General features: G+C 47.3%; 1 protein-coding gene and 2 long non-coding RNA genes across 3 annotated transcripts; all 3 read left to right on the top strand.

The window, feature by feature from the left end:
- Positions 1-610: 610 nt before the first annotated feature.
- Positions 611-5,008, top strand: LOC146753361 (uncharacterized). Its single transcript, XR_014939936.1, has 4 exons — positions 611-1,478; positions 4,144-4,288; positions 4,380-4,584; positions 4,863-5,008. It is a non-coding gene; the product is annotated as an uncharacterized LOC146753361 (long non-coding RNA).
- Positions 5,009-5,365: 357 nt separating this feature from the next.
- LOC146753360 (uncharacterized) lies at positions 5,366-9,470 on the top strand. Its single transcript, XR_014939937.1, has 6 exons — positions 5,366-5,668; positions 6,337-6,482; positions 6,968-7,215; positions 7,961-8,105; positions 8,355-8,576; positions 9,320-9,470. It is a non-coding gene; the product is annotated as an uncharacterized LOC146753360 (long non-coding RNA).
- A 1,425-nt stretch (positions 9,471-10,895) lies between these two features.
- Positions 10,896-22,000, top strand: LOC146753359 (rho GTPase-activating protein 32-like). Its single transcript, XM_085530452.1, has 17 exons — positions 10,896-11,280; positions 14,375-14,446; positions 15,558-15,664; positions 16,698-16,770; positions 16,898-16,970; positions 17,311-17,433; positions 17,546-17,623; positions 17,807-17,888; positions 18,159-18,302; positions 18,376-18,478; positions 18,639-18,771; positions 19,268-19,350; positions 19,458-19,565; positions 19,831-19,970; positions 20,447-20,648; positions 21,010-21,155; positions 21,487-22,000. Exons 5-17 carry the CDS (start codon positions 16,917-16,919, stop codon positions 21,909-21,911), a joined length of 1,821 nt encoding a protein of 606 aa, XP_085386578.1. The 5' UTR covers positions 10,896-11,280; positions 14,375-14,446; positions 15,558-15,664; positions 16,698-16,770; positions 16,898-16,916; the 3' UTR covers positions 21,912-22,000.
- The last annotated feature ends 2,780 nt before the right edge of the window (positions 22,001-24,780 follow it).

The raw sequence follows: 24,780 nt of genomic DNA, 5'->3' as shown, positions 1-24,780 counted from the left end.
TTAAAAGCTAAAAGAGCAACAGAAGAAAACACAGAAAAACAGCAACTCAATTTGCCCGCATTCTCCACCAAAATCTGTCACGGTTTGAACTAAAAATCCACCTGCGTCCGTGACAGGGGGCCGTAGGCCCCGGAGGGGCCCTAGGCCGAAAGGAAAAAGTTAATTAGGAAAAGAAAACAGCGGCAACGATCTAAGAAGGCACACTTATTTACTAAATACTATATCGAAATACAGGATAACACAATAGAATATAATATAATTGAAAATTGAGCTAACGAATCAAGCAAAATAGGAGAGAGAATGAGTCCCGTAACCGAGAGGCCTACTATAAATCTAGGCGAACGGCTGAAGGCTCCCACACACTCCCCTGAACGCCAGAACTCGAAAGACGTCAGTCTGTTCTGCGACAGGGTTAATATAGAGTCCAGGTCCCGTGACCTATCGTGTTGCTCTCTGGGAGATGTAGTCTTCTTCTGATAAGTTGCAGATTCAGTAAAATTATTCATGCTTTATATGATGTTATGATGTGGAATACTGATAGCAAAATTACAACACTATTAAACCATGACAGCAGGTCTGTGAAGATGTAGTGCTAGTTTCTTACAGAAAAAATACAGCACTTAATCCAGAAATCTGCTTCTCATTGTATATAGAGCTTAGTCTGTATTTAAGTATCTAGTGGACCTTGACCAAAGGGAGATACAGATTCAGCAAAGAAGCATGTTAAGCATAAATTTTGGTGCCTTCTGCCTGTAGGACATGGTTGGTTTGATGAGAAACCTAACTCCAGTGTTTGGTTTGCACAGAAACAGCAAGCAAAGGAACAAGTAAAGGAGTCAGGGAGGATTTTAAAACACATCGGGAAGCGATAAGGCACAGTTCATAAGATTCTGGAGTTAGGCCAGAGGTAGACAGAGCTTGAAAGGTACCGAAAGAAATTCAAGACAAGAACATGCACAGTGATGTGATTGAAATTTTGCAGCAAAACTATGTGATAATTCATAGTTATGTTTAGATAAGCTGGTGAGGGTTAATCCTAAATGGAGAACTGAGATGAACAAATCAAAAAATGGCGTTTGACAGTGTATAAGAAACGAACTTATTCTAGGAGAGAATCAGAGGTTTCAACTCTTTTGTTCAATAGACAAGTAGTGTATGATGTTTTTATAAGCATTGTGTCTGACCTTCTCAGCTGTTAGAATTTCCTTGACAGTAACTTCTCCGGCTGTGATCAGAAAACCTTTTGTTACATCTCTGGCAGCATTCGAGGCATGATACTCAACTGGGTGATATGGAATTCACACTGTCAACTCCAGTGACAAGAAAAGTGGCATCTAAGAAGCGTGCAAACACAGAGAATGTTGATGCAGAGTCAGCGTTAAGAAATGAGCTGCCCTTTGCACTTCCTGCTCCTGCTCTTTTCAAAGAGTCAGAGAAGCAAGTAGAAGGCATACCCTTTCAGGCACCTACTTCCAAAGGTATGTTGTGTCTAACAAATGGAAACTTAGAACATGTGTAGCTTAGGAGTTTTTTAATTTAAATATGAATGCAAGCCTTGTAGGTCCTAAAATTCTGAAAGGTTTCAGTGTGGGGTTTATTTGGTCACAGCACATACAGCCACCAGCCTGTACATCTGACAGTGCACTGCAAGCGGTTTAACCATCTATCAGGGCACGGTACTTGTCTATTAATGATAGAAGTTCCCCAGTTTCACAAGCAGCATGCCTTGAGATGCATTCAGATAATGAGACAAGTGCTGTGTTCCTAAAACTAGCATGTGCTTCTACTTCCCATCGAGATCTAGTAGATAATTTCTTTAACATTCTTGATGAGGGTTTTGTTTTGTTTTTATTTTTTTCTGGGCTGTTATTTTGAGTGAAAGAAAAGGGTATGCTTTTATTTAAGCGTGCTTTTGATTGCATCTTGCTTCTAAATTAAATGTAACCTACTGACTTCCTCATGATAGCATTCTAGTACTTGCGTGTATCTGTTCAGCATGGCAATGGAAATAGTTTGACTAGCAATACAGACACCTACATTTATGTGATGTACCACGGAAATGTGTCTGTAGTATCAGCACTTCCAAGTTAAAAAATAAAAAAGAAGTTTGTCCTCAGCCTCTTTTAGTGTTGATACTGTGCATATTAAGTCTGCCCTTTAAGATACTAAGCATTTCTTACAATTTGAGATTCTTCTATTCCAATTGCTCAGGAATTTTCTTCAGAAAGGCTGTATCTTTGCAGGCTAATGTGTTATTAGGGGTTACTGATCATATCACTTCACCTTTGTTAAGTGTTCAACAAAGTGTAGTACGAGGGCTAGTTGTTCATATAGGTTTCATTTTTGTCTTAAGACTGCATGTGGTAACGTGTGATGTTTGTCTTATGGTAAGTTTAATAAGTAAAAGTAGGTATTTCTTAAAGGAGAAGTGCAGTAGTGTGATTTCTGCTCCTTTTTGTTAGATATTCCCGAGAGTTAAATAATTAAAATATTTTTGTTGTCCAGTTGGAAATTCTGACATTCAGGGCAGGTTGAAGCATTCCTTAGAGATAATGAATGGTGGAAGTATCGCTTGGTGATGTTGAGAACATCATTGTCTGGGGACAACTGCAGCTATGCAAAGCTGAATCTTTGAGCTTTTAGACTGAGTTGTCTCCACAAACTCAAAACTGTTCCACGTAACTCTTTTCCAACATGTATCCACAGAACTTCTTAGGCTGCTACTTAACACACAGTATTAACTGTGGGTATGTAATTCACACCTTTCATATGAAGGAAAGTACTTGATGTGGAATGGAACTTTATGAGACAGTAAATTCCTCAGTGTTTATTTTGAGACCAGTGCCAGAGCAAGGAAGCAGTTCTGTCTAATTCTCATCCCTTCCAAACCTGTAATACTGAACTGCACCGCTCCCTCAAAGACTTGACTTACAGAGCTCTGGGGAAATCAGTCTTAAGTTTCTTTTTCAGTCTTCTCATTGTAGTTGAAACCTATTTTATCACTCTGAAGATGCAGACTAGAGATAGGTAGGAGGCTGGCTTTAAAAAGTTAATTGCTAATCATGAGAAGTCCTGACTGAAGAAAAATAGATAGATCAGTTGGCAGAACAGGCAGGTGAAGAAGTCTTCAATTCCAGACGGTCCACTTAAAATCTCTGACCCCAAGTCAAAACCTGTAAAATATTCTAAGGAGGACAGGAGTCGAATGAATGACTTAGAAGGGAAGAGAGCAAGCTGACAGGTGGGTGCACACCCACAGGGATAGCTGTTTATGAGTGTGGATAGTGATAGGACAAGGGGAATGGTTTTAAACTGAGACAGGGGACGTTTAGGTTGGATCTTAGGAAGATGTTTTTCGCTCAGAGGGTGGTGTTGCACTGGAACAGGTTGCCCAAGGAGGCTGTGGATGCCCCATCCCTGCAGGCATTCAAGGCCAGGCTGGATGTGGCTCTGGGCAACCTGGGCTGGTGGTTGGCATCCCTGCACATAGCAGGGGTGTTGAAACTAGGTGATGGCTGCGGTTCTTTGCAACCCGGGCCATTCTATGATTCTCTGATACGGGGGGATATGAGTCTATAGGGTGGACAATAGGGGGATGTGCTCGCAGACACTCGTGCAGCCCTGTGCACACACACACGCGTGTGCAGTTCCATCCTCGCTTTATGCAGTCCTGTGTGCACTCACGTGTTTTGTATTGATTTCCTGCTGAATCCTCCTGTGGACTTGTAGTTAGGCTGGGAGTGAAGGGGAGCACTGGGTAGCTGTTTGTGTTCCCTGCTGTGTGCTGTGGGGTTGTGCTGGCAGCGGTGCAGTTGGTTTGTTTTCCTTGGGAGTGTGGGAAGGAGCTTAGCAGGCCTGGTTCTTTTCTCAATGGATTCTCATCCCCCAGTGTCACTACACCAGGGAGTGCACGATCTAAAGGACTTCTGGGTTGTAATAAACTGGTATCTCGGTAGCTTCTATTATTTCAGAATGGGTGTTGTAGTGCAAGCAATCTGGGGGGCATGATTTATCGTCTCCGTAGCTAACGCTGTGTGGGACATTTTGACCTGCTTTGGCTTGCCAGTGCTTTCCTCTGTCTCCATTTGTCTGGAGCCTCCTTGAAGTATATGCCTAATGTGGAAATATTTTCTTCTTTCCTAGCTTTTGTGGTATAAAGAAGCGCAGAAAGGTGCTGGAACAGCTTGTTCTAGATGGCATCTCAAGGCAACTGGAGAAGAGGAAGAATCTTCAGGAATAGTCAGCATGGATTGACCAAGAGCAAATTGTACTTGACCAACAGTGCTAGGTGAGCTTCTGCTTTAAAGCATCAAGCTGTATAAACAAGGCAGTTTTAAAAGCAAGCTTGCCAGTTCTTATTTAACCAGTGATTTTTTCAGGAAGGAAAACTTTGAGATGCTGTTTGCTAATGGAAGATGGAGAGAGGAAAAGCAAGAGAAAGGCATGGTGTGCATAGCCACCGCATCCCATCTGCAGCGTTCTCCCCCTGTGCAAATGAGGAGCTTCAAGCATCAAGCTTGGCCTGGGCCATGGAAAGGGAGCATGCAAACATCTGGGCCAACCCCAAACGAGTTAGTTCTGCAGGTTGGTTGTTTTCTGCTGTTTGTCTCACATCCTGTTGCTCAGCGGTAGATTTGTTCATGTTCAGTGCCAACAGGAAACTCTCACAGCATTTTTGTTTCTGCTGTCCCAGCACTTTGATCCCTTGCTGCTGGGATGGGGTGCTTGAAGAATGATACATGTGTTGATGTCCAGCCTGGCTTTGAGGATGAGTCTGCATCCCTGGCGGGACTGAGGGTGGGAGCAGGCCAGGTTGAATCCGGTGCACTTTGCTCTCGTTCTTAGTGCTTGTTCTTGCGCAGGAGGGCAGGTGGTGAACCTCATGAGCCAGTGCCTGCAAGTGGGGTTTGCAGAGAAAGAGGTCCTGCAGGTCTTGTGTGACACCCATGGAACCGTAGCGAGGCTGCATGGGTGTAAAACACCAGGAATCAACAGAGGTGTGAGGGTGAGCTGTGGGCTGCAGTACCACAGGAAGGGATGTGTGTGCTCTGGGTTTGTATGCTTCTGTGTGTTTTAAGTGACTGAGATACCACTGCTCAGTCTGCTTGAGTGTATAGAACAAGTGTAACATCCATTCTGATGGAGAATTGTGAACGGAGTCCTATGGGTTTGAGACCTGCCATTAAGCTTGTGGGCATCATCCAGGAGCTGGGGATGAAACTTCTTTGGTCCATATTAACTCCTCCCTTTTTTGATTAGGAATCGATGTGGGTTTTTTTTAATAAAGAAATAGACACATTGCGAAGCCTATGAATGAATTGATTCACGCCTGCTGATTGGTGCTGTTCTCTACAGGGAGCTGCAATGGAAATGGGCACTTGTGGTCCAGTGTCTGGCCCGCTCCCGTGAGCTCAGATCAGCCAAGTTATCAAGGCCTGGCTCTTGGTTGGTGAATTGTGCCAAGGTCAGAGAGTTGGATTTTCTGGGCTTTGAGACACGTCTTCCAGATGCACGTTGTGTTATTTCTGATGTGTTGACCTGTTGAGGTCCAGCCCCAAATGAGGATTCAAGTACTACCACTGCAGGAATGGTTTAGATTGGAGTTGGAATGCAGAAGGTTGGAGCCAGCAGGAGCAGGGAATCGATCATCCCCCTGTACTTGGCACTGGTGAGTCCTCACCTTGAGTTCTGTGTTCAGTTCTTGGCCCCTCACTGCAGGAAGGACACTGAAATCCTGGGATATGTCCAAAGAAAAACATTGAAGCTGTGAGGTGTCTAGAGCACAAGTCTCTTTGCAAGCACTATCTTAGAGGCAGCCTTGATTTCTCCAGCCCCAAGCTTTGTGCCACAAGAGCTCTCCTGCTTCTAGCTGTGATGTGAGACCGTATGGAAGGCTCTGCAGAAGTCCTTCCTTTTCTGTATTTTGTGTGGCTTTGGACTTGTTTTCATCTTTCTCAAAGCCCAGTGCACTGTCCCCATGGGACTTAATAAGACACTTGGTGTCTCTGGCTGGGATCTGCTCGGTGATAAACATGCATGCGAAGAACTTAGTGATAGTGTGGGCTCCAAACCTCTTAAGGTAAACTTCTTTTTCCGTTTCAACACGATGCTTAGTTCTGCTCTCTTCCAAACCCAGGTGCACAATTTCTAGATGGCAGTTTCTACTCACTTGTTTATCTGGGACTGCTGTGTCCCTGATCATCCAGGAGAATTTCGTCAGTGGCATCGCTGTTTGCCCACTGCGGAAGTCTCCAGAGCCCAGTTTTTGGCTACAGAAATTCAGACTTGGGGAAATGACCTTGGGGAAATGACTTGTAAGATCTGCCTTTTCTTCAGATCCCAGCAGAGCCAATCTTCCTGCGCCAGTGGTGAAGCTGCCTGCATGGAGCTGCAGACACAGTCATATGTTGTGGAATACCTCATCAGCCACACAGATGTCATCTTCTGCTCCAAATCCACACCAGCCGTGGGAGAGTGAGCAGGTGAGTGTCTTCCTCCATTAGCTTGATCTTGATCTGACAGCTTCATCCAATCCAGGGCTTCGCCAAGACCTTTGAAAATTCTATTACTCTCGAGGAGACAGCAGGCTTCTGGGCTTAGATTAGAATATGGTGCCCCATTCCTGGATCCTTAGTGTGTCCAAACCCAAACCTTACATGGAGAAAACGGTCACTGCTGTTAAGAATTATTGCAAGCAGGTGAAGCTTGATTGAAGTGTTGCAGCAAAGCTTTCTGAGATCCCTGCCCCCTAGTTTTTCTAGGGTTTTTGTTTGCCTGTTTCAGTATAGTGAGTTGCTCTTAATTGTGGCTGTGTCCTTTGCCACGAGCATACCTCTGAGCACATGGTTATTTTGAGCTCCTCTTCTTCCAGTGTCTCAGATAAGCAAGTCTGAGAGAAATGCAGAACTGGGATGGCTGTGCTGCTGCTTTCTGATCCTCTGTCTTACCTGTGGTTTTCCCTTGCAAGGCACAGTTCTCTGCCTGGGCCCAAGTCTGTGTTGGTGTCTCCTCCATCCACAAAGCTGCTCACACTGCAGGAGGCACAGGCTGAGAGGAGAGGCCAGAGCAGCTCTCCTGTTGCAACACGGAGCAGCAAGATACAAGCGGAGGAAGGGCCTGCAGCTGTACTGAGGAACTTCAACGCAATCATTGATTTTCCATCTGAAAGATAAAGAAAGAGGAATTCCCTTTCCAGCCACTATCATCATTGTTCAGGTGATTTCTATTGGTTTATTTTTTGTCCATTATATCTCCGAGCACTCAACTAAAAAACAGTTGTCCTACGGGCTCAGTGGAGCCACACAAGGTGCATTTCCTTCCTGATTGGCAGGCACTCATGAGATGCAGAGAGCCACGCTGGTGTCTATCCTGGTCTGTGCTGGCTGTACCTGGAAACATTGGGGTTTTCCAGATTTCAGGGCCACGCACATGAAACCAATTGTGCTTCTCCTGTAAGCAGAGCTGTTGGTTGGACTTGCTGGCACTAGAAATTAAAGATGGCAGTGAGCTGAGGCCGAGGAGGTTTTAACGTAAGAATCAGAGACCTAACCAGGTCCCCCAGCAGACACAGCAGTCTGTCCATGGAGCGCTCTGTGAAGGACTTTTTACCTTCTCCGAAGCTGACCCACAAGAGAGCATTCAGTGATGACTTGTGAGCACCGTTTCCTCAGAAAGCAGTTACACCTGCCGGCTCCTGTCCTTTCCTGCTGCTGAGCCTTTGCTCACATACATGCTCCGCATCTTGCTTGACATGGTTGAGAGGAATGTAGCCAGCAGGACATGAGGGCTGAGCTGTAGGAATGGAAGCATCCTCTGCTGTTTGAAACAGAGCGTGTTTCTAAGCTGTGTTTCAGCAGAAAGCAGGCAGTGCCGGGAACAGGCAAATATAGGCAAGGGCTCGGTGCAGCTCATCACTCACCCTGCACCATGACTGACAGCATGCTCTGTTTTCTCTCTCCAGACTGAGTTCTCCCAGTAAGAGGGCAGAGTCACCAGCTGGCAGTTGGCGTTCCTGCTTCTGCCTGCACAGACCATCCCCTGTGGCCAAACGCCAACTGCAGAGCAGTGCCAGGGAGCCCTCTGAAGCAGAAGTCATGGTCCTGCAGGTAAGGGTGCAAACCCAGCTTTCAAAACACTGCTTGTCAGCTACACAGGTAGAATTCATGCTTTCAGTGGGCTTGTACCTCCTTCTGTATTCCTGCGTTCAAGCCCGTGCCTGACATCTTTGGTTGACTCCTGTCTTTCTCAAATGAGTCTCACAAGCTGCTTAAAACCTGCTTGACCGGCAGCACCAAGCCTTTGCCCTCTTGGATAGTGAAAGTTTACACTAACTGCTGTGTGTCTACTTCTTCCAGGCGAATCGAGCCCTTGCCAACTCAGGAACCCACCGGCAAGTTGCAATGATGCACGGTGTCCTTCCATCAATGGAGTGCACTTAGGATGCATGAGTCACTGCAGTTCCAAGGACACCCTTCCACATGACAGCAATGATGGAGAGAAGGAGGTCTGACCTACTCAGTTTTTGGCCCCTCCATGCAAGAAAACCTTACGGTTCTGGAACATCTTCAGCTACAAAGGTAGTAAGGGGTCTGGAGCAAAACCTTACAAGGAGCAGCTGAAGGTGTTGGGATTGTTCAGCCTGTAGAAGAGGAGGCTCAGAAGAGACCTTATAACTCTCTGTAACTTCCTGAAGTTAGGTTGTAGTGAGCTGGGGTTTGGCCTCTTCTCTCGAGTAATCAGTGATAGAACTAGAGGGAATGGTTTTAAGCTGTGCCAGGGAAGATTCAGGCTGGACATTAGGAAATATTACTTCTCAGAAAGGGTAGTCAGGCATTGGAATGCACTGCCCAGGGAGGTGGTGGAGTCACCAACCATGGGAGTGTTCAAGAAACGTTTGGAATATGATTTATCCAGGAATTATTGGTAATGGCTGGACCAGATGATCTTCTAGGTCTTTTCCAACCTTGATAATTCTGTGATTCTGAGCTGAGAAGCTTTTCTTGCTCAAGTCCTGCTTCCAAGCTTAACCACCTACAATGAAGTTGATGTCAATTTTCTGGTGTCCTTCAATTACGTGTCCGCATTTTCCTAAAAGTAAAAGAATTTGGAGGTAACCAGCTGCAGTGAAGTGAGCGATTTCAGTGCCTGTTTCTGATGGTGGCAATGACTTCAGAGGTCACACTTAATTGACGGTGCCTGTTTCCATTCTGACAAAGGCTGTAGTTGCAGCTGACTTCCCGAGGCTGCCATACGTGGTGGTGACGCAGCCTTGGGCTTGTGCGTTTGCATGACTCCCACCTTTCCTTTCTGTGTCTTGCAGGTCAGCTGGTGCTGGAAGCGGCCGGTATCTGAGTAGGAATGAAGGTGAGAGCAGGAGCAGCTGCTGAGGGGAAGAAGGAAGTCCATGCTAATGAGCTCTGAAGCATCTGCGGGTACAGTACCAAAGGAGGCAGCAGTGATGCAGGGGGCTCACCAGCAGGAAGCTGGCTGATCCAAATGCTTGCTGAGAGTTTGGAAGCCCAAACCCTTTTGGTCTCTGTAAGGGTGGCTAATATAAAGATGTTAACCAAGATGGTGGTAAATAGTTAAAGGTTGTTAGCAAAGGAAAACTCACCAATGTCAATGCCTTGACCAGAAAGCTGAGGCAGTCTCCAAGAGATGCTGCCTCAGTGGTGGTCAGCCTTTAAATGAGGTCTCAGAGGAGGTGGAGTCGAGGTCCACCCCTTCTGTGAGCACAGCTAGATTACTCTCACCTGTGCTCCCGCAGCTGACCCAACACTTGCCTCAGCTGATTAATCAGAGGTTCAAGCTGTGATTTCCCATACAGTCTCTAAGCTGAAGGCAGCATCTCCTTGATCTGATGGTGGTGTGCCTGAGTGAGGGAGTGATCCAAGCTGGATGCAGAAGAGTCATCTTAATTTCTCTGCTATTTTACTTCAGATGACACCTATTGGGTGTTGGTTTCTTAAAATTTGGATCTAGGAGGTGGCCTCTCCCTTTGCTGCTGGTGAAAGCACAGAAGTGCAGCAGGAGTAGAAGACAAAGAGGTTTTCTTCGTGACAGGAAAACCAATTATTTGATTCAAATGTAGAACTGTGATGAAGATGGTGAAGAACAGATCCGCCTCAATGATATGCTTGATCACATAAGGAATGAGCATGTGATCAAAGACAGACAGCGTGGCTTTAGCAGGGGAAGGCCATGCCTAACCAATCTGGTGGCCTTCTATGATGGAGTGATGGCATTTGTGGACAAAAGGAAGGAAACTGATGTCATTGACCTGGACATGAGCAAGATCTTTGACATGGCCCTCCACCACATCCTTATCTCTGAACTGGAGGGATGTGGATTTGACAGGTGGACCACCTGGTGGATAAGGGATTGGTTGAAAGGCCACAGACAGAGGGTGGTGATTCATGGTTCTGTGTCCAGGTGGAGGCCAATAACAAGTGGTGTCATCCAGGAGTTTGTCTTGGGACCAGTGCTTTTTTACATGGTTATCAGTGACACCAATGATGCAATGGAGTGCACCCTCTGCTGTTTGCTGAGTGGTGCGGCTGATGCAGTGGAAGGAAGGGATGCCATTCAGAGGGAGCTCAACCGAGAGGTTGGCCTAGGTGAATCTAATGAGGTTCAAGACAGCAAAGTGCAAGGTTTTGCACTTGGGCTGGAGGAATCCCAGGCATTTCTACAGCCTGGGAGGAGCAGTCCTTAAGAGAAGCCCCGCAGAGAAGGACCTGGGGGTCCTGGTGGATGAAAAACAGAACGTGAGCCATCAGCGTGCTCTTGCAGCTCAGAGAGCAAATGGTCCCCTGGGCTCCATCAGAAGAGGGGATGGCCAGCAGGGACAGGGAGGTGATTGATCTTCATGATCCTTGAGGTCGCTTCCAACCCAGGCCATTCTATGATTCTGTGATTACACTCACTGACAGAAATAACGGCAGCTATACAGAAGCTGGATATATTTGGGGACAGTTCTTGTAACCAGCTGATTTTAAGACCTTGCCAGAGTTGAGAGTCTAAATTGCATGTCAGAAGAAAGCTGGGAAAGTGGTTATTGCTCATTCTTTTTCATTTGCTGATTCTTTCTTTCGGGTTCCTTTTCCAAAGGAGATTCTGGTGATGGAAGCAGTTGAAGAAAGAACCAAAGCAGCTCTTGCCAAGAGTGCTTGAAGTCCCTGTGGAGAGAAGCAAAGAACTTGGGCTTCCTCTGGGATGCTCCCCACCATGTCTCAGGAAGGAGACAACTGCTGTTCCACTTTCTGCTCTGTGTGTGGAAAGGTACGTCTGGGTTTCTTCTGCTTGTTTTTTCTTTCTTTTTCTGGCTTTGAAGGAGAAGGGGTGGAGCAAGGGGAGACCCACTGGTCATTTGTCACCTCAAGAGCAGGATGGATTCTGCATTGACTGTGAAAAACCTGGGCTAGTAGCATGGGCATGTTTCAGGCTGGACTCTTCTTTTGCTGCTTGGTTTCCTTTTGGCTACAGGGAGACAGCTGTCTAAAGGTGTGTTTTCAAACCCACTCTCCAAAACCACGTTTCATTGTTGCAGGTGGTTCAGTGTGCTCTTGCAGTGCAGATGCTGTAGTTTGCTGTAGAATCTGAATGGTTTCTGTTCCTAGGGAGGGACTGGGAGGAGGTAGTGAGAAGAGAATTCAATGCCTGAGGTGTATCTTAGTGGGAAATGTTGGCATGAGGTGCTGAAAGTCTTGAGCTGTCAAAGGCCAGTGATGCTCAGACTCTTTAACCTGCTGGAGCAGGGTGGAAGCAAGGAGTGGGCACTGCCGTCCCACCAGCTGCACTTGGTTCTGGTCTGCCAGGTCTGTGCTGGCCTGGATTTCTTCTGAGAAGTTTGTTGGAGCTGCTTGGAGTAGTGAAGGGTGGGGAAGAAGTGCTGCTCAAGAGCTAAGGCTCCGCTTGATCATTTTGGATGGATTTAACCATGGTATCTGAAGACATAGTTTCCATCAGAATGATCCCAGCATTTTGCAAGTGTCTCAGCTGAAGCCCCTGAGCAGATGTGTGAGAGCACCCTCCTACTCCAGCTGAGCCATAGGAAAGCTGACTGTGCCCAGTAATTACAGCTTCTGCAGATTGAATGTGCTTCCAAGTGTTTTCCTTAGTGATCAATCATGTCCCAGCACTCTGAGATTCCATCTCTGGCACAATCTGGAGCATCTCTGCAATCCTTGGGTGCCCATTCCCACCAGAGTTTCTTCCTTTCTCTCTTTAGAATCAGTGTGGTGCAGTTCCCTGTGTTTGTGAGCAGCAGCCAGCAGGCTGCAAGAGATCCAATGGCAGCTTTCAGCACACAGAGGGATGTGATTGGGACAGACTGTCCTTACCGCCATGCAGAAGGGAGTTTTTACTGTCCTCTATCAAGAAGTATGAAAGAATAGAGTTTGAATGTTACTTGTGAGCAGGTGCTGTGCTGTAGGGGATGTCAGGTAACCATTAATTTGGGGGTGCAGGAAGGAGCAGTGAAAGTGATGTATTAGTTTGTGTTTTGACTGTTGGAGTGCAGTTCCATTTTTGGGAGCAAAACTATGGGCTAAGATGGAAAACAGAAGGGAGAAGGCTGATACCTGGATAGTGGGCTGAGCTTTGGTGACTGCAGCCATCTGCAGTAGAAGTTAGAAGTTTTGCACAGTGGGGTTCAGAATGGGAGCTGATGATGAATGGGAGCTGCTCAAGGGACAGACTTCCACATACAAGTTCCAGTGCCTCAATGACTTTCTTGTAGCGAGGAGCCCAAAACTGAACATAAGACTTGAGGCGCAGCCTCCCCAGTGTTGAGTCCAAAGGGATGATTACCTCTCTGCTCCTGCTGGCCACACTATTTGTTATACAGGCCAGGATGCCATTGGCCTTCTTGGCCACCTGGGCACACTGTTGGCTCATGTTCAGCTGAGCATCGACCAACAGCCCCAGGTCCATTTCCTCTGCACAGTCCTGCAGCCACTCAGCCCCAAGCCTATAGCGCTGCATGGGGTTACTGTGGCCAAAGTGCAGGACCTGGCATTTGGCCTCACTGAACCTCATCCCATTCACCTCAGCCCAGTGAGGTTGATCCAGCTTATCTAGATCCCTCTGAAGGGGCCACCCTTCCCTCAGGCAGATTGACACCAGCTCCCAGACAAAAGACAAAAAGAGAAGAAAGCAGAAATGAAGAAGGCTTCTCTGAGAGCTGCCCCTGCACCTGCAGAGGTGAGTCCTTGTTATGGACAGACACAGCTCTTGTTGTCAGGGCCTCCATCTGTCAGACATGAATGAGACTGTAAAATCCTGAGGGAAGTGTCGTCCTGTTTCTGCACTTGCTTTGTTTCTTTGCAGTGTTTGAAGTGTTACACAAAATGAATGATAAATCTCTAAAGCAGGTGGTCGGGATGCTGGCATGATGATGTTACTTATGTAATGAGTGCTGTTATTTTGTAGTATGTTAATAGTTTGATAATAAACAAAAAACAAGGGGTGTTGGGAGGGGTCGGTAACAGAGGAAGGGGTTCTGGTAACAGAGGATGCTGAGAAGGCGGAAATACTGAACGCTTTCTCTGCTTCTGTCTTTAGTGAAAAAGCTCTCCCTCAGGTATCCCAGATCCTTGAGTTAAATGACAGAGTCTCTACTGCACACATACTTGCTCTGGGGCATGTCTGGATGTCTGTAGAACTAATTGCGGGGCCCTGAGAGACCTCTGGGGCACATTAGGGGGCACTGGCTTCCATGTGAGTGTTCCCAGGTTCCCAGAAGTCAACAGGGAAACCTTTGGAGACCCCTTGGGAAGACTCAGTGGGGCCCTAGAGTGATGTAGCAGCTTGTGTTGGTTGCATCTGCTTGGCAGGGAAGCGATTTCCCTGGTGGGAGCTGACTGACTGGGAGGTGATTCCCTTGGTTTAATTAATTTAATTACCTGGATTATAATTAAATAACACTGTTCAGCGTTTAATCAAGATTATATTTTTCCAAAGTACTTCAGTCATGCATCTGTAGCAGCTTTGCTAAAATATATCAAGTTTATTCAAAATTCCAGTGATGCTCCTAAAGCACTTGAAGTGCATTTGAGGGGGGGAGTGACAAAACAGCTCTGAGAGAATCATCATCAAATCAGAACATGGGAACGGTAACTAATAGCAGAGATTCTGATAAGAATATTTAAATTTTCAAATTACCTTTTTCTGAAGTTGTATTTCACCAAGTTTCATCAATGTGCACACTGAAAAGCTGACTTGCTGTGTTTCTTTTTATAAAAAATCACGTGTTACAATTGAGAAAAGAAGGTATAGCATGGAACATTCTCCAAGTAAAGTGCAAAAAACATTTCTTCACAGTTCCAATTAATGTCTTATGTTTTGTTCAGACTCACTAAATGATGTATTTCAGGGTACATCACATGGGAATAGAAGAAGAGTATTCAGAGCAGGAGCTGCAGAGCAAGATGAACGGCATGGGAAGGTAAGGCCGGGAACCAAGGACACAGCTTTTGTGTCACTCAGCCACCTGTGGCAGAGGTCAGGATTTCAGCAGGGATTTCTGCAGACGTTCCTTGAACACCCCCAGGGTGGGAAACTCCACCACCTCCCTGGGCAGTCCATTCCAGTGCCTGGACACCCTTTCTGAGAACTAATATTTCCTAATGTCCAGCCTGAACCTCTCCTGCCGCAGCTTGAAACCATTCCCTCTAGTTCTATCAATAATGACACGAGAGAAGAGGCCGACCTCCAGCTCAATGCAACCTCCCTTCAGGAAGTTATAGAGAGCAATGAGGTCTCCCCTGAGCCACCTCTTCTGTAGGCTGGACATTCCCATCTCCTGCAGCCTCTCCTCATATGGCCCCATTGTGCTCCAGACCCCTCACCAGCTTTGTTGCCCTTCTTTGAACACATTCCAATGCCTCAGTGTCTTTTTTGCAGTGAGGGGCCACAAACTGGAAACAGAATTCGAGTTGTGGCCTCACCAGTGCTGAGTACAGGGGGATAGTCACCTCTCTGCTCCTGCTGGCGTCACTGTTTCTGATGCAAAATGTATGTAAGTGTCACATGTGTGACATCCTTTTTGATGGAGTTCTGTGACTGGAGTTCAATGGATTTGAGAGCTGACTTGAAGCCTGTGGGCATCATCCAGGAGTTGGGGTGAGAGGATTAGGCGTAGGAACAGGAACCTCTTTGGTCGTTATTAACTCCCAACTTTTTGGTCAGGAATCTCTGTGTGTTTCTTTATCATGTAAAGAACAGAGTCATTGTGCAGCTTGTGAATGAATTGATTCGCGCCTGCTGATTGGTGCTGTTCTCTACAGGGAGCTGCAATGGAAATGGACACTTGTGGTCCACTGTCCAGCCCCCTCCCGTGTTGGATTTTTCTGGGCTTTGAGACACGTCTTCCAGATGCACTTTGTTTTATTTCTGATGTGTTGACCTGTTGAGCTCCAGTCCCATATGAGGATTCAAGTACTACCACCGCAGTCCATTGGGACTGTAGTATTTCTTGCTAAACAGAATTCGTGTGCACCCTTGTCTTTCGTCTGCACAAAGGATCTTGTAATCATCTCTGTCTGTGTTTCTTTTAGAGCCAGAGATGGAGCAGAGAGGAACACAGACTGGGGTGGATCTTCATTCAGGAGCAGGGACACGTCATACTCATCTGAGGTGTCTGGCTGACAGCAAGAGCAGAGAGGTAAGTTTCATAGGGTCGCGTGCCCATTTTATTTTATTTTTCATTCATGATGCATAGAGGCGTTCCCCAGACAAAGTGAGCATTTCTCAACTGGACTTTCTAGAAATGAGCTAGGCAGTGAAAATGGGTTTGAAGCATCCCTAAGAGCCCCGCAAGAGAATGCTGAGAGTTAATCTGGCACCCTCCTTTGGAAACGTCCGTTGTCTGTCAGCTCTTCAGCTGTGCCGTAACACCTCCCATTGCGCTGCCACACCAGGATAGAATTCCAAGCCCACACTGAGTCCTGGAATGTTGTGGTGCCGTGTTGGAATCAGATGTGACCACGTGGTCTTGGCTCCCCGCCTTGTGGGGGGTCATGGTGGACCAGGCTGTTGGCCGTTGGTGATGTCATAAGCGGCTGGAATGAGGGGAGGAGCGGTGCGTTCTGTGTTCCTTTGTGGGTGAGCTAGTGGTCGGAGTGGTTGGTTGTGTTGTTGTTCTTGTGCCTTTAGTGCCGTTAGTTAGTTAGTTCTGTTTGTTAGTTAGTTCTGTTTGTTAGTTACTGTTGTTAGTTAGTGCCGTTAGTTAGTTAGTGTTGTTAGTTAGTTAGTGTTGTTAGTTAGTTAGTTAGTTAGTTCCTTTATTTTTTTTTTCTTCACACCATCGTGTGCAGCAGCTTGTAGGTAAGTTGAGCTAGCGTGGGATGGATGGGTGGCAGTGAGGTGTTGAGAACTGCTGGCTGTTGGAGCTCACAGCACCGTATTGCTTACTCTGGACCATCAGACGTAATTTTCCCCTGGTACACACGTTCCAAAGGGGGTATCAGTAAAGTTGGCACCTGTCCCGTGCTTCTTCCATTGTCTTTGCTCAGTAGTGGAAGCATTGTAAAGTTGCTGGGCGGACAGGCATCACGTAGCCTGAGACTCAGCATGTCTTGCAGCAAGTGGATGGGACGGTTGTGCTGTGTGTGTTATTCCATGACTGTCTTAGCCCTGCTCACTGACCTGCTCTTTCTCTCTCCTCTCCTCACCCTCCGCCCACTGCCTCGGTGCAGCTTTTGCTCTCATTCCATCAGAGCAAAGCGACAAGGAACTGCTGCAGATAGCTTGAGGTGATCTCACTGCCAGGTACCTGCCATGTTTTGTCCCCCCGCATGGTTTTGCCGCAGGGTATGCACGGGTAGTTCTGAAGAAGTCTGTCCATACTGTGCTGTGTGAATAGAGAAAACAGAAGTGTCTTTCTGCTCTGTTCCAGAGTCTTCACACTTGCTGTGATGGGCGTCGCGTGCAGTGGGATCAGCCGGGAACCTGAGGTGGCGGCGACGGAGGTACAGTATGAAGCTCTGGCTGGACTTTGTTCCCAGTGTTGAGCCATTAGAAGGAGCTGCAGATGTACTCTCCTGCAGGAAAGAATGGGCCAAAAAGGCCACCTGTCTGCGCCAGTGCCATTGCTGATTAGTCTGGGTTGAGAGAGATGCATCTTTGCATGGCCTGGCAATGCATGCCAGGAAGGGAAATAACTGTGATGAGACGTGCAGCTCCTTCTGAAGTGCTCCTGATAAGGATAGAGCGCATTTGCTGCAGCTTTCTCTGCAGATGTGCTCCTCACCTTGAAATCCTCCTGGTTTGTCCTCATCTCCTGACCATGGCCTGTGCTCTGTTTTGCAGGCTGATAACATGCGGAAGCCGCAGCTGGAGCGTGTAGTGTCATCGATTAACGTTCCAGCGATTGCGGCAGCCCATGTTATTAAGACCTACGTCGCCCAGGGGCCGGGTGAGCTCTCCGTGGAGGTAAGCAGTTACCGGTGTTCCTTGTTGTCATGCATAGAAGAAGGCAGTTGTTTGAGCTGTGTTTTCCTACCAGATTTGCTGAATGTGGGATTTATGTTTCAATCTCTTGCAGGTTGGAGATTTGGTGAGCATTATTGATATGCCACCAAAGGAGCTGAGCCCCTTTTGGAGAGGCAAGCGTGGCTTTGAGGTAGGCACACGTTTTTGACTAGAGAGCACAACTTGAGTAGAGTCGGGAGTCTCAGGTTGGAGCTGCTCTGCCTGCACAGGATGGCTGCTGGATGCAAACGGTTGCCCTGTGTCGGTGTCAGAGGACCTTCCCTTTGGCTTTGGGCTTGCGCTAATGCCCACCTGTCTTTTGTTCTTATTACAGGTTGGGCTTTTCCCTGGTGAGTGCGCGGAACTCATCAGTGGAAAAGTTCCTGAGTCCCTCCTCAATTCATTGCCAAAGCCTGGTACGTATTTTACATTTCACAATGCGGGTTAGTAAACTGGGGTCAGAATGTGGCTTTAAGGGGGTTCATTAATACCCAAGTACAGCAAGCTTAGCAAGAGGACTGCATTAAGCTCCTTGGGCACCTCCAGAAATAGGGAAAATCTCTTCTTGAGTGCCCTTGCTGGGAATGCTCTTCCCGTTGTTACATGCTCTGTCAAATGCATTATGTTTGGCCTCGTCCAACCGATCCAAGCCTGAAATGAACTGGTTTCTTTGTTTTGTTGTGCAGTGCCAAGGAGACGGGGCAAGCTCATCCCCTTCCTTCGCTCCCTGGTGAAGGCCCGCCCCAGGAGAGCGACGGAGCCGGAGCTGAAGAAGGAAGGGGTGTTTGGGTGTGACCTGGGGGAGCACCTTCTGCGCTCTGGGCGTGATGGTAAGGAACAGCCCATTCCTGAGATCTTGCTCCTTTGGGCAAGATGAGCTAACTGCTGGCTCTTGTTCTGTAGTCCCCCAGGTCCTGCAGAGCTGTGCTCAATTCATTGAGCTTCATGGCGTGGTGCGGGGGATATACCGCCTGTCTGGTGTCAAGTCCAAGATCCAGCGACTACGGTAAGAGTGCTGCGACTGACACAGCTGTCAGTAGGGGCACGTGCCATGCTGCGGGTGTTCAGAGGAACCCCTTCCTTTTCTTGACTGTATTTTGTGTGGCTTTGGACTTGTTTTCATCTTTCTCAAAGCCCTCTGCCCAATTCTGTGTCTTTCTGTGCAGCCATGAATTCGATACAGAGCAGATTCCCGAGCTCAGCGTCCAAGACATTCACAGCGTGAGCTCCCTGTGCAAAATGTATTTCAGGGAGCTCCCAAACCCGCTGCTGACCGAGGAGCTGTATGACAAGTTCTTGGTAAGCTCAGGGCAATGTCTTGGAAATGACACGTACCTGTTCCCTGTGCATCCTGGCTAGTGGTTGCAGCATTGCCCCAGCTCTGAGGTCTTCTTTCTGTTAGCCCCATGAGGCATGTCTTTGCCACATCCTGCCTCTCACTGATGGCACTTGTGGTGGTGCCAGGAGGTGCTTATTTAAGGTATTCACCTTGCTTGTGAGAATTCCCTTTCCTTTGCTGTTCCCCAACTATTGGTAGAATGGGGTTAATAGCATCTTGGAGACAAATGCCTGCTGCAAGGAGCTGCGCTGCGCTGGCAGGCTGTTAAGCCCCCCAGAGCTTGCACTGCTTGGCCTTGATGGCACAGGCTGCGTGCTGCTGTGTTCCCCTGATGCCTCTTGGAAGGCATCGAGTCTGCCTCGGTGCTGACCACCAGCGCGCTGTCCCCATGGTTCCCAAACCTGTGGCAGCTCTCCAGCCTGACTGGTGTCTGAATCCCTTCCTGCCTTTTTCCAGGACGCTGCTGGTGCTGCTACAGAGGAGGAGCGGGTGCACAGAATGAAAGACACCATCCAGCAGCTGCCCGCTCCTCACTACAGGTCAGTGCTGCACTCGGTCTGCTGAGCTGGATGAAGTTATGTTTGTTTTGTGCACTGCAGCACGGCTTGCTATTTGGTGGTTAACATCTGCCCCTCTTGTTTTCCAGGACCCTCGAGTACCTGATGAGACACCTGGCGACTCTGGCCGGGAACTGCTCCGACACCAGCATGGACGCTAAGAACTTAGCGATTGTGTGGGCTCCAAACCTCTTAAGGTAAACTTCTTTTTCCGTTTCTACACGATGCTTAGTTCTGCTCTCCTCCATCCCCAGGGACACAATTTCGAGATGACAGTTTCTACTCACTTGTTTAGCTGGGACTGCTGTGTCCCTGATCATCCAGGAGAATTTCGTTAGTGGCATCGCTGATTGCCCACTGCGGAAGTCTCCAGAGCCCAGCTTGACAGTTTTTGGCTACAGAAATTCAGACTTGGGGAAATGATCTTGGGGAAATGACTTGTAAGATCTGCCTTTTCTTCAGATCCCAGCAGAGCCCTTCTGCCTGCTCCAGCAATGAAGCTGCCTGCATGGAGCTGCAGACGCAGACAGATGTGGTCGAGTTAATAATTAGCCACGCAGATGTCCTTTTCTGCTCCGAATCCACACCAGCCGTGGGAGAGGGTGAGTGTCTTCCTCCATTAGCTTGATCTGACACCTTGATCCAATCCAGGCCTTCTCCAAAACCTTTAAAAATGCTTTTGCTGTCAAGGAGACAACAGGCTTCAGGGTTTAAATTTGAATATGGCCCTCTGTTTGGATCCGTAGTGTGTCTAAAACCAAACCTTCCATGTAGAGAACTGTCACTGCTGTTAAGATGTTTTGCAAGCAGGTGAAGCTTGATTGAATTGTGGCAGCAAATCTTTCTGAAATCCCAGCCCCTGAGTTTTTCTAGGGTTTTTGTTTGCCTGTTTCAGTATAGTGAGTTGCTCTTAATTGTGGCTGTTTCCTTTGCCATGAGCATACCTCTGAGCACACGGTTAGTTTGAGCTCCTCTTCTTCCTGTGTCTCGGATAAGCAAGTCTGAGAGAAATGCTGAACTGGGATGGCTGTGCTGCTGCTTTCTGATCCTCTGTCTTACCTGTGGTTTTCCCTTGCAGGGCACAGTTCTCTGGGCGGGTCCATGTCTGTGTTTGTGTCTCCTCCTGCCATGAAGCTGCTCACAGTGCAGGAGGCTCAGGCCCAGAGACGTGGCCAGAGCAGCTCTCCCACTCTGACACGGAGCAGGGACATCGAGATGGAGGATGACTCCACAGCTGTACCGAGCGGATTCCACACAGTCATTAATTTTCCATCTGAAAGGTAAAGAGGACTTCGCTTTCCAGCTGCTAACATCATTTGTTTGGTTTGTCTTATTGGTTTATTTTTTGTCCATTATATATAATGTAGCCTGCCAACTCCTGTCCTGTCTGGCTGTGGAGCCTTTGCTTACATGCTCTTCATGTTGCTCGAAATGGTGGAGAGGAATGTAGCCAGCAGGACTTGAGGGCTAATCTGTAGGAATGGAAGCATCCTCTGCTGTTTGAAACAGAGAACGTTTCTAAGCTGTGTTTCAGCTGAAAGCAGGCAGTGCCAGGAATAGGGAACTGTTGGCAGGGGCTCGGTGCAGCTCTTCCCTCACCCTGCACCACGACTGACAGCATGCTCTGTTTTCTCTCTCCAGACCAAGCTGTCCAAGAAGAAGGATGGAGTCACCAGCATGCAGTTGGTGTTCTTGCTTGTGCCTGTGCAGACCATCAGCAGTGGATGAACACCAACTGCAGAGCAATGCCAGGGAGCCATCAGAAACAGAAGTCGTGCTCCTGGCAGGTAAGCGAGCAAATCCAGCAAAAACAAATCCAGCAAAAACACTGCTTGTCAGCAACACAGGTAGAATTCATGCTTTCAGTGGGCTTGTACCTCCTCCTAGCTTTCAAGCCTGTGCCTGACATCTTCAGTTGACCCCTGTCTTTCCCAAATGAGTCTCTTGTCAACACAAGAGCTGGACCTGCAAGAGGATCACTTTCAAGACAGTGACACTGTTGCTAGAAGCCTATTTGCTTCTGCCCACCACCAATACATAGCCACATGTCAAGAACCTCCTTCATGATTCATCCTGTGAACGTTCGACACTAACCACTCTGCATCTACTTCTTCCTAGGTGACTCCAGCCCTTGTGTAAGCCAAAGACGCAGGACATATGATGATGCAGCATCCTGTGCTTCCATCAATATAGAGCTGTTAGGAAGCACAGGATGCTGCAGTTCAAAGGACAACATTCTATGTGAATGCATCAATGGAGAGGAGAATATCATCCAGCTTCAAGCCATAATTCATGCTATCCCTGATGAAGCTGCTGACCTGAGCCTGCCAGACACCTCAGACACCAGCATGGATTGTGACCCACTGCCATTTGAGGACACACCAGCACAAGCACAGCCCGAGTCCCTCAACAGCAGCACCACCAGGCAGGCTCAGGTCAGCGTCACTGAGGAGAAGCCGAGCATCACACAGGAGGGTGTAGAATCAGGCCACGAGTCCCAGACTACAGGCAGCAGCATCGTCTCTGAGCCACTCTCTCCATAACAACGTAGGATTGGTTCCATCTGAAAGCCTGGACCTCTCACGCCCTCCTTTGTCTCATTGAATAAAGGCACGCTCGTGCTCAATCAATACTTTGGCTGCATTCCGAGTCTTCATTCGCAGAGATTGGGGTGAGTGCAAGAAACATCAAGGCAGCTCAGCTTGCAACGCTCTGGCTGTGGGGTGCGTGCAGGGACACTGTAACCATACAGGGAAAGGCTTCCACTGCTTCCTCAAGCTGTAGTCCAGCCCTGCTACTGCTCTGTGGCACAAAGCCTTGAGGGATGTTCCATATTGTTAACCTAAGTGAAGACAGCTTCATGCACTGTGTTTTGTTGTTGCTGGGTGAGAGGGGGATGCGCCTTGGTGAGAAGATGAGCATTGCTGGATCTGCCACGAGTGTCCCTTCTGCCTCTAAGAATATGTCCTAAGTAGGATGTGAACACTGCTGGCACTTCCTCATTGCACGTGCTTGGAGGATCTTCAGTTCTTGCACATTCAGGATGTCTGTCAGTGACTACGAGGAAATTCTCAAGTACTAGGAATTCCAAGAAACAGTTGGAACGGGTAAGTGTCATCTTTGTACAGAAACAGCACGCCTAACAGTCTGTCTCACCACTCTAGAATTAATCTGAGAATAGATTGACAGCTCTTGTCAGTTCTCTAAGTCAGGTTTCATTTGTATAAACTTGAAATTGGATTTTTGAAACCAGTTGGAAATTGATGGTGCTGATTACCTCTTCCTCTAACTGAAGCATTACACACAGTGTATGCTAGGTACTCTGCTTTACCTGTAATATTATATTAGAGAAGAATTCACACTCAACTTTAAGCATCTGTGTTTTGAGTTGTAGGTGGTTTTGCAAAGGTAAACCTCGGGCGGCATCTTCTTACGTGTGAAAAAGTTGCACTAAAAATCATGGAGCAAGTTACTTTAGGGGTAAGCCAAAAGGCACTTAAATACGATAATATCTTCTGTTGGAGTTGTGGAGTTCTCAAGAACAAGGGGGCAGGTGGGATGGTACATAGGAATGCAAAGGAAGCAAATCATTACAGCACGAGCATTTTCCTAGGCATCTTATGAAATCCCTCTATCTAAGGAACCTTTCCCCACTGAAAAATAAAGCTTTGTCTGTACCTTTTAGAAGCAACTGGCTTCCAGCTGAGAAGCTGATGGATTTATAGGCTTGGACAGGAACTGGGTGTGGAGGTGACTTGTAGAGATTTGTGCCTGAACCTGCTGCTCTGGGAATCGTGAGACCAAGTTTCTCAAGAGCTTTTCCCACTCTCATCATCGCCTTCTGCGAGGGATGAGGCTGCATGTTCTCTCTGGGTAATATGTTCAGTGCTTGGAAAGCTATTTCCTTCTATCTAGTCTGCTGTTTTGGTGTATGACTGTTTCCTGTCACTATCCCATTGTGACCTGCTGGCCAGAGCCTCAGTCAATCTTCATACGCACCCCCTCTCCCCACCCCGTAGGCATTGAGAAGCTGCCATGAGGTTCCTCTGCACTCTGAACAAACATCTTTCTCCCCAGCTTCTCTTCTCTGAGTGGGAGCTTCAGCCCCCTGCACAGGCTGGAGGTCATCCACAGAGTTTGTTTCAGGTTGTTATCCTTCCTGGCCAAAAACCAGATACAGTATTGTAGATGTGGTGCAATGAGTGTTGAAGCAGGAATGACTTGTCCTGGTCTGGTTGTGCTGCTTTTTAATGCAGCTGATGATCTTGTTGTACTTCTTTTCTGTCAGAGCACACTGCTGGCTTGCATTCAGCCTGTGGTCTCTCACCACTTGTCCTCCTAGTCCCCAGGTCCTTTCCAACAGATACAAGCTAGTATTTCCCACCTGGGATATTGGAAGATGGGAACTTGCCAGCAGTCAGTGAAGATCTCTGAGACAGCGAGAGTGAGCGAGCTTTGAGTAGACTGGGAACCACTGTCCACAGCAAGAAATAAGAGAAGAGAAAATATGTTTCCTTTGGATAGAATAAAATGACTTTTGCAGGTGACGTACGGATCCTATGATTGCATATGCTTGAACTGAATTGTTCCTTGATCTTAAAACTGATTTCCAGAAGCCTTTATTAACATGTTAGATGGGTGATGGTAAGAAAGAATGGGAAGACTGCCTTACTGATTCCAAGAGAATTACTTATCCTCAAATGATTATTCCTGGCCAAAGTTAGAGCCTCTCACAGGCTGTTGTTGCACAATCAACAGGCACAATCTAGATGATCAGCTGAGGAAAATAAAGCATCATGCCAAGGGTACTAGATAAGTGAGCAGCTTGAGATCTGCACATACATGTGATACTCGTGGTCTTAAACAATATTTGCTTAGTGAGGTCACATTGAATGAAAGCAAAATCTAAGATGAATGAAAATATACACAGGAGAAGAAGCCTCTGAGGCTTCTGAAGTGTTATGACCAGAAGACATAAACTCTGTTAAAGCAAACGTTTCTCTCTCTTATTTGTGTTCTTCCAGGGAGGCCTTGATTACCGCCTGAACACATGCTGTGGAAGCCCAGCTTATGCAGCACCAGAGCTAATCCAGGGCAAAGCGTCTATTGGCTCAGAGGGATGTAGAGCGGTGTTTGTTTTCCCCTCTTTCCCTTCCCTCTGCACAGAGCATTTAAAGGCAGTGGAGCTCAGGTAGGCTCTCTTGGTTTCCCTTCTGAATTCTGCTAGGTTGCATTGCTTGGTAGCTCTCAGAAGCTTGCCTGCTGCAAGGTTTCCATGTAGTTCTATGCATATACTATTCACAATGGTACCCTTCAAAAAGTACTCCAGGTCAGCTTTTGATTTTTTATATGTAATTATTTTTATTATTTTTAAAATCCTGATTATTTTTTTATTTGATGAGCTGAATAATG

This window comes from Coturnix japonica, chromosome Z (genome assembly GCF_054131305.1).
Source record: "Coturnix japonica strain WE chromosome Z, WE-NBRP24, whole genome shotgun sequence".
Lineage (NCBI taxonomy): Eukaryota > Metazoa > Chordata > Aves > Galliformes > Phasianidae > Coturnix > Coturnix japonica.
The sequence above is the reverse complement of the archived record's forward strand: the minus strand, read 5'-3'. Positions and strand labels throughout refer to the sequence as shown.

Bases quoted from the DNA above. Each gene is read 5' to 3' on its own strand.
- LOC146753359 (XM_085530452.1), top strand. From the start codon at position 16,917: ATGGGCGTCGCGTGCAGTGGGATCAGCCGGGAACCTGAGGTGGCGGCG. The intron at 18,479-18,638 runs GTAAGAGTGCTG...CTTTCTGTGCAG, and splicing joins TCCAAGATCCAGCGACTACG to CCATGAATTCGATACAGAGC. The intron at 21,156-21,486 runs GTAAGCGAGCAA...ACTTCTTCCTAG, and splicing joins AGAAGTCGTGCTCCTGGCAG to GTGACTCCAGCCCTTGTGTA.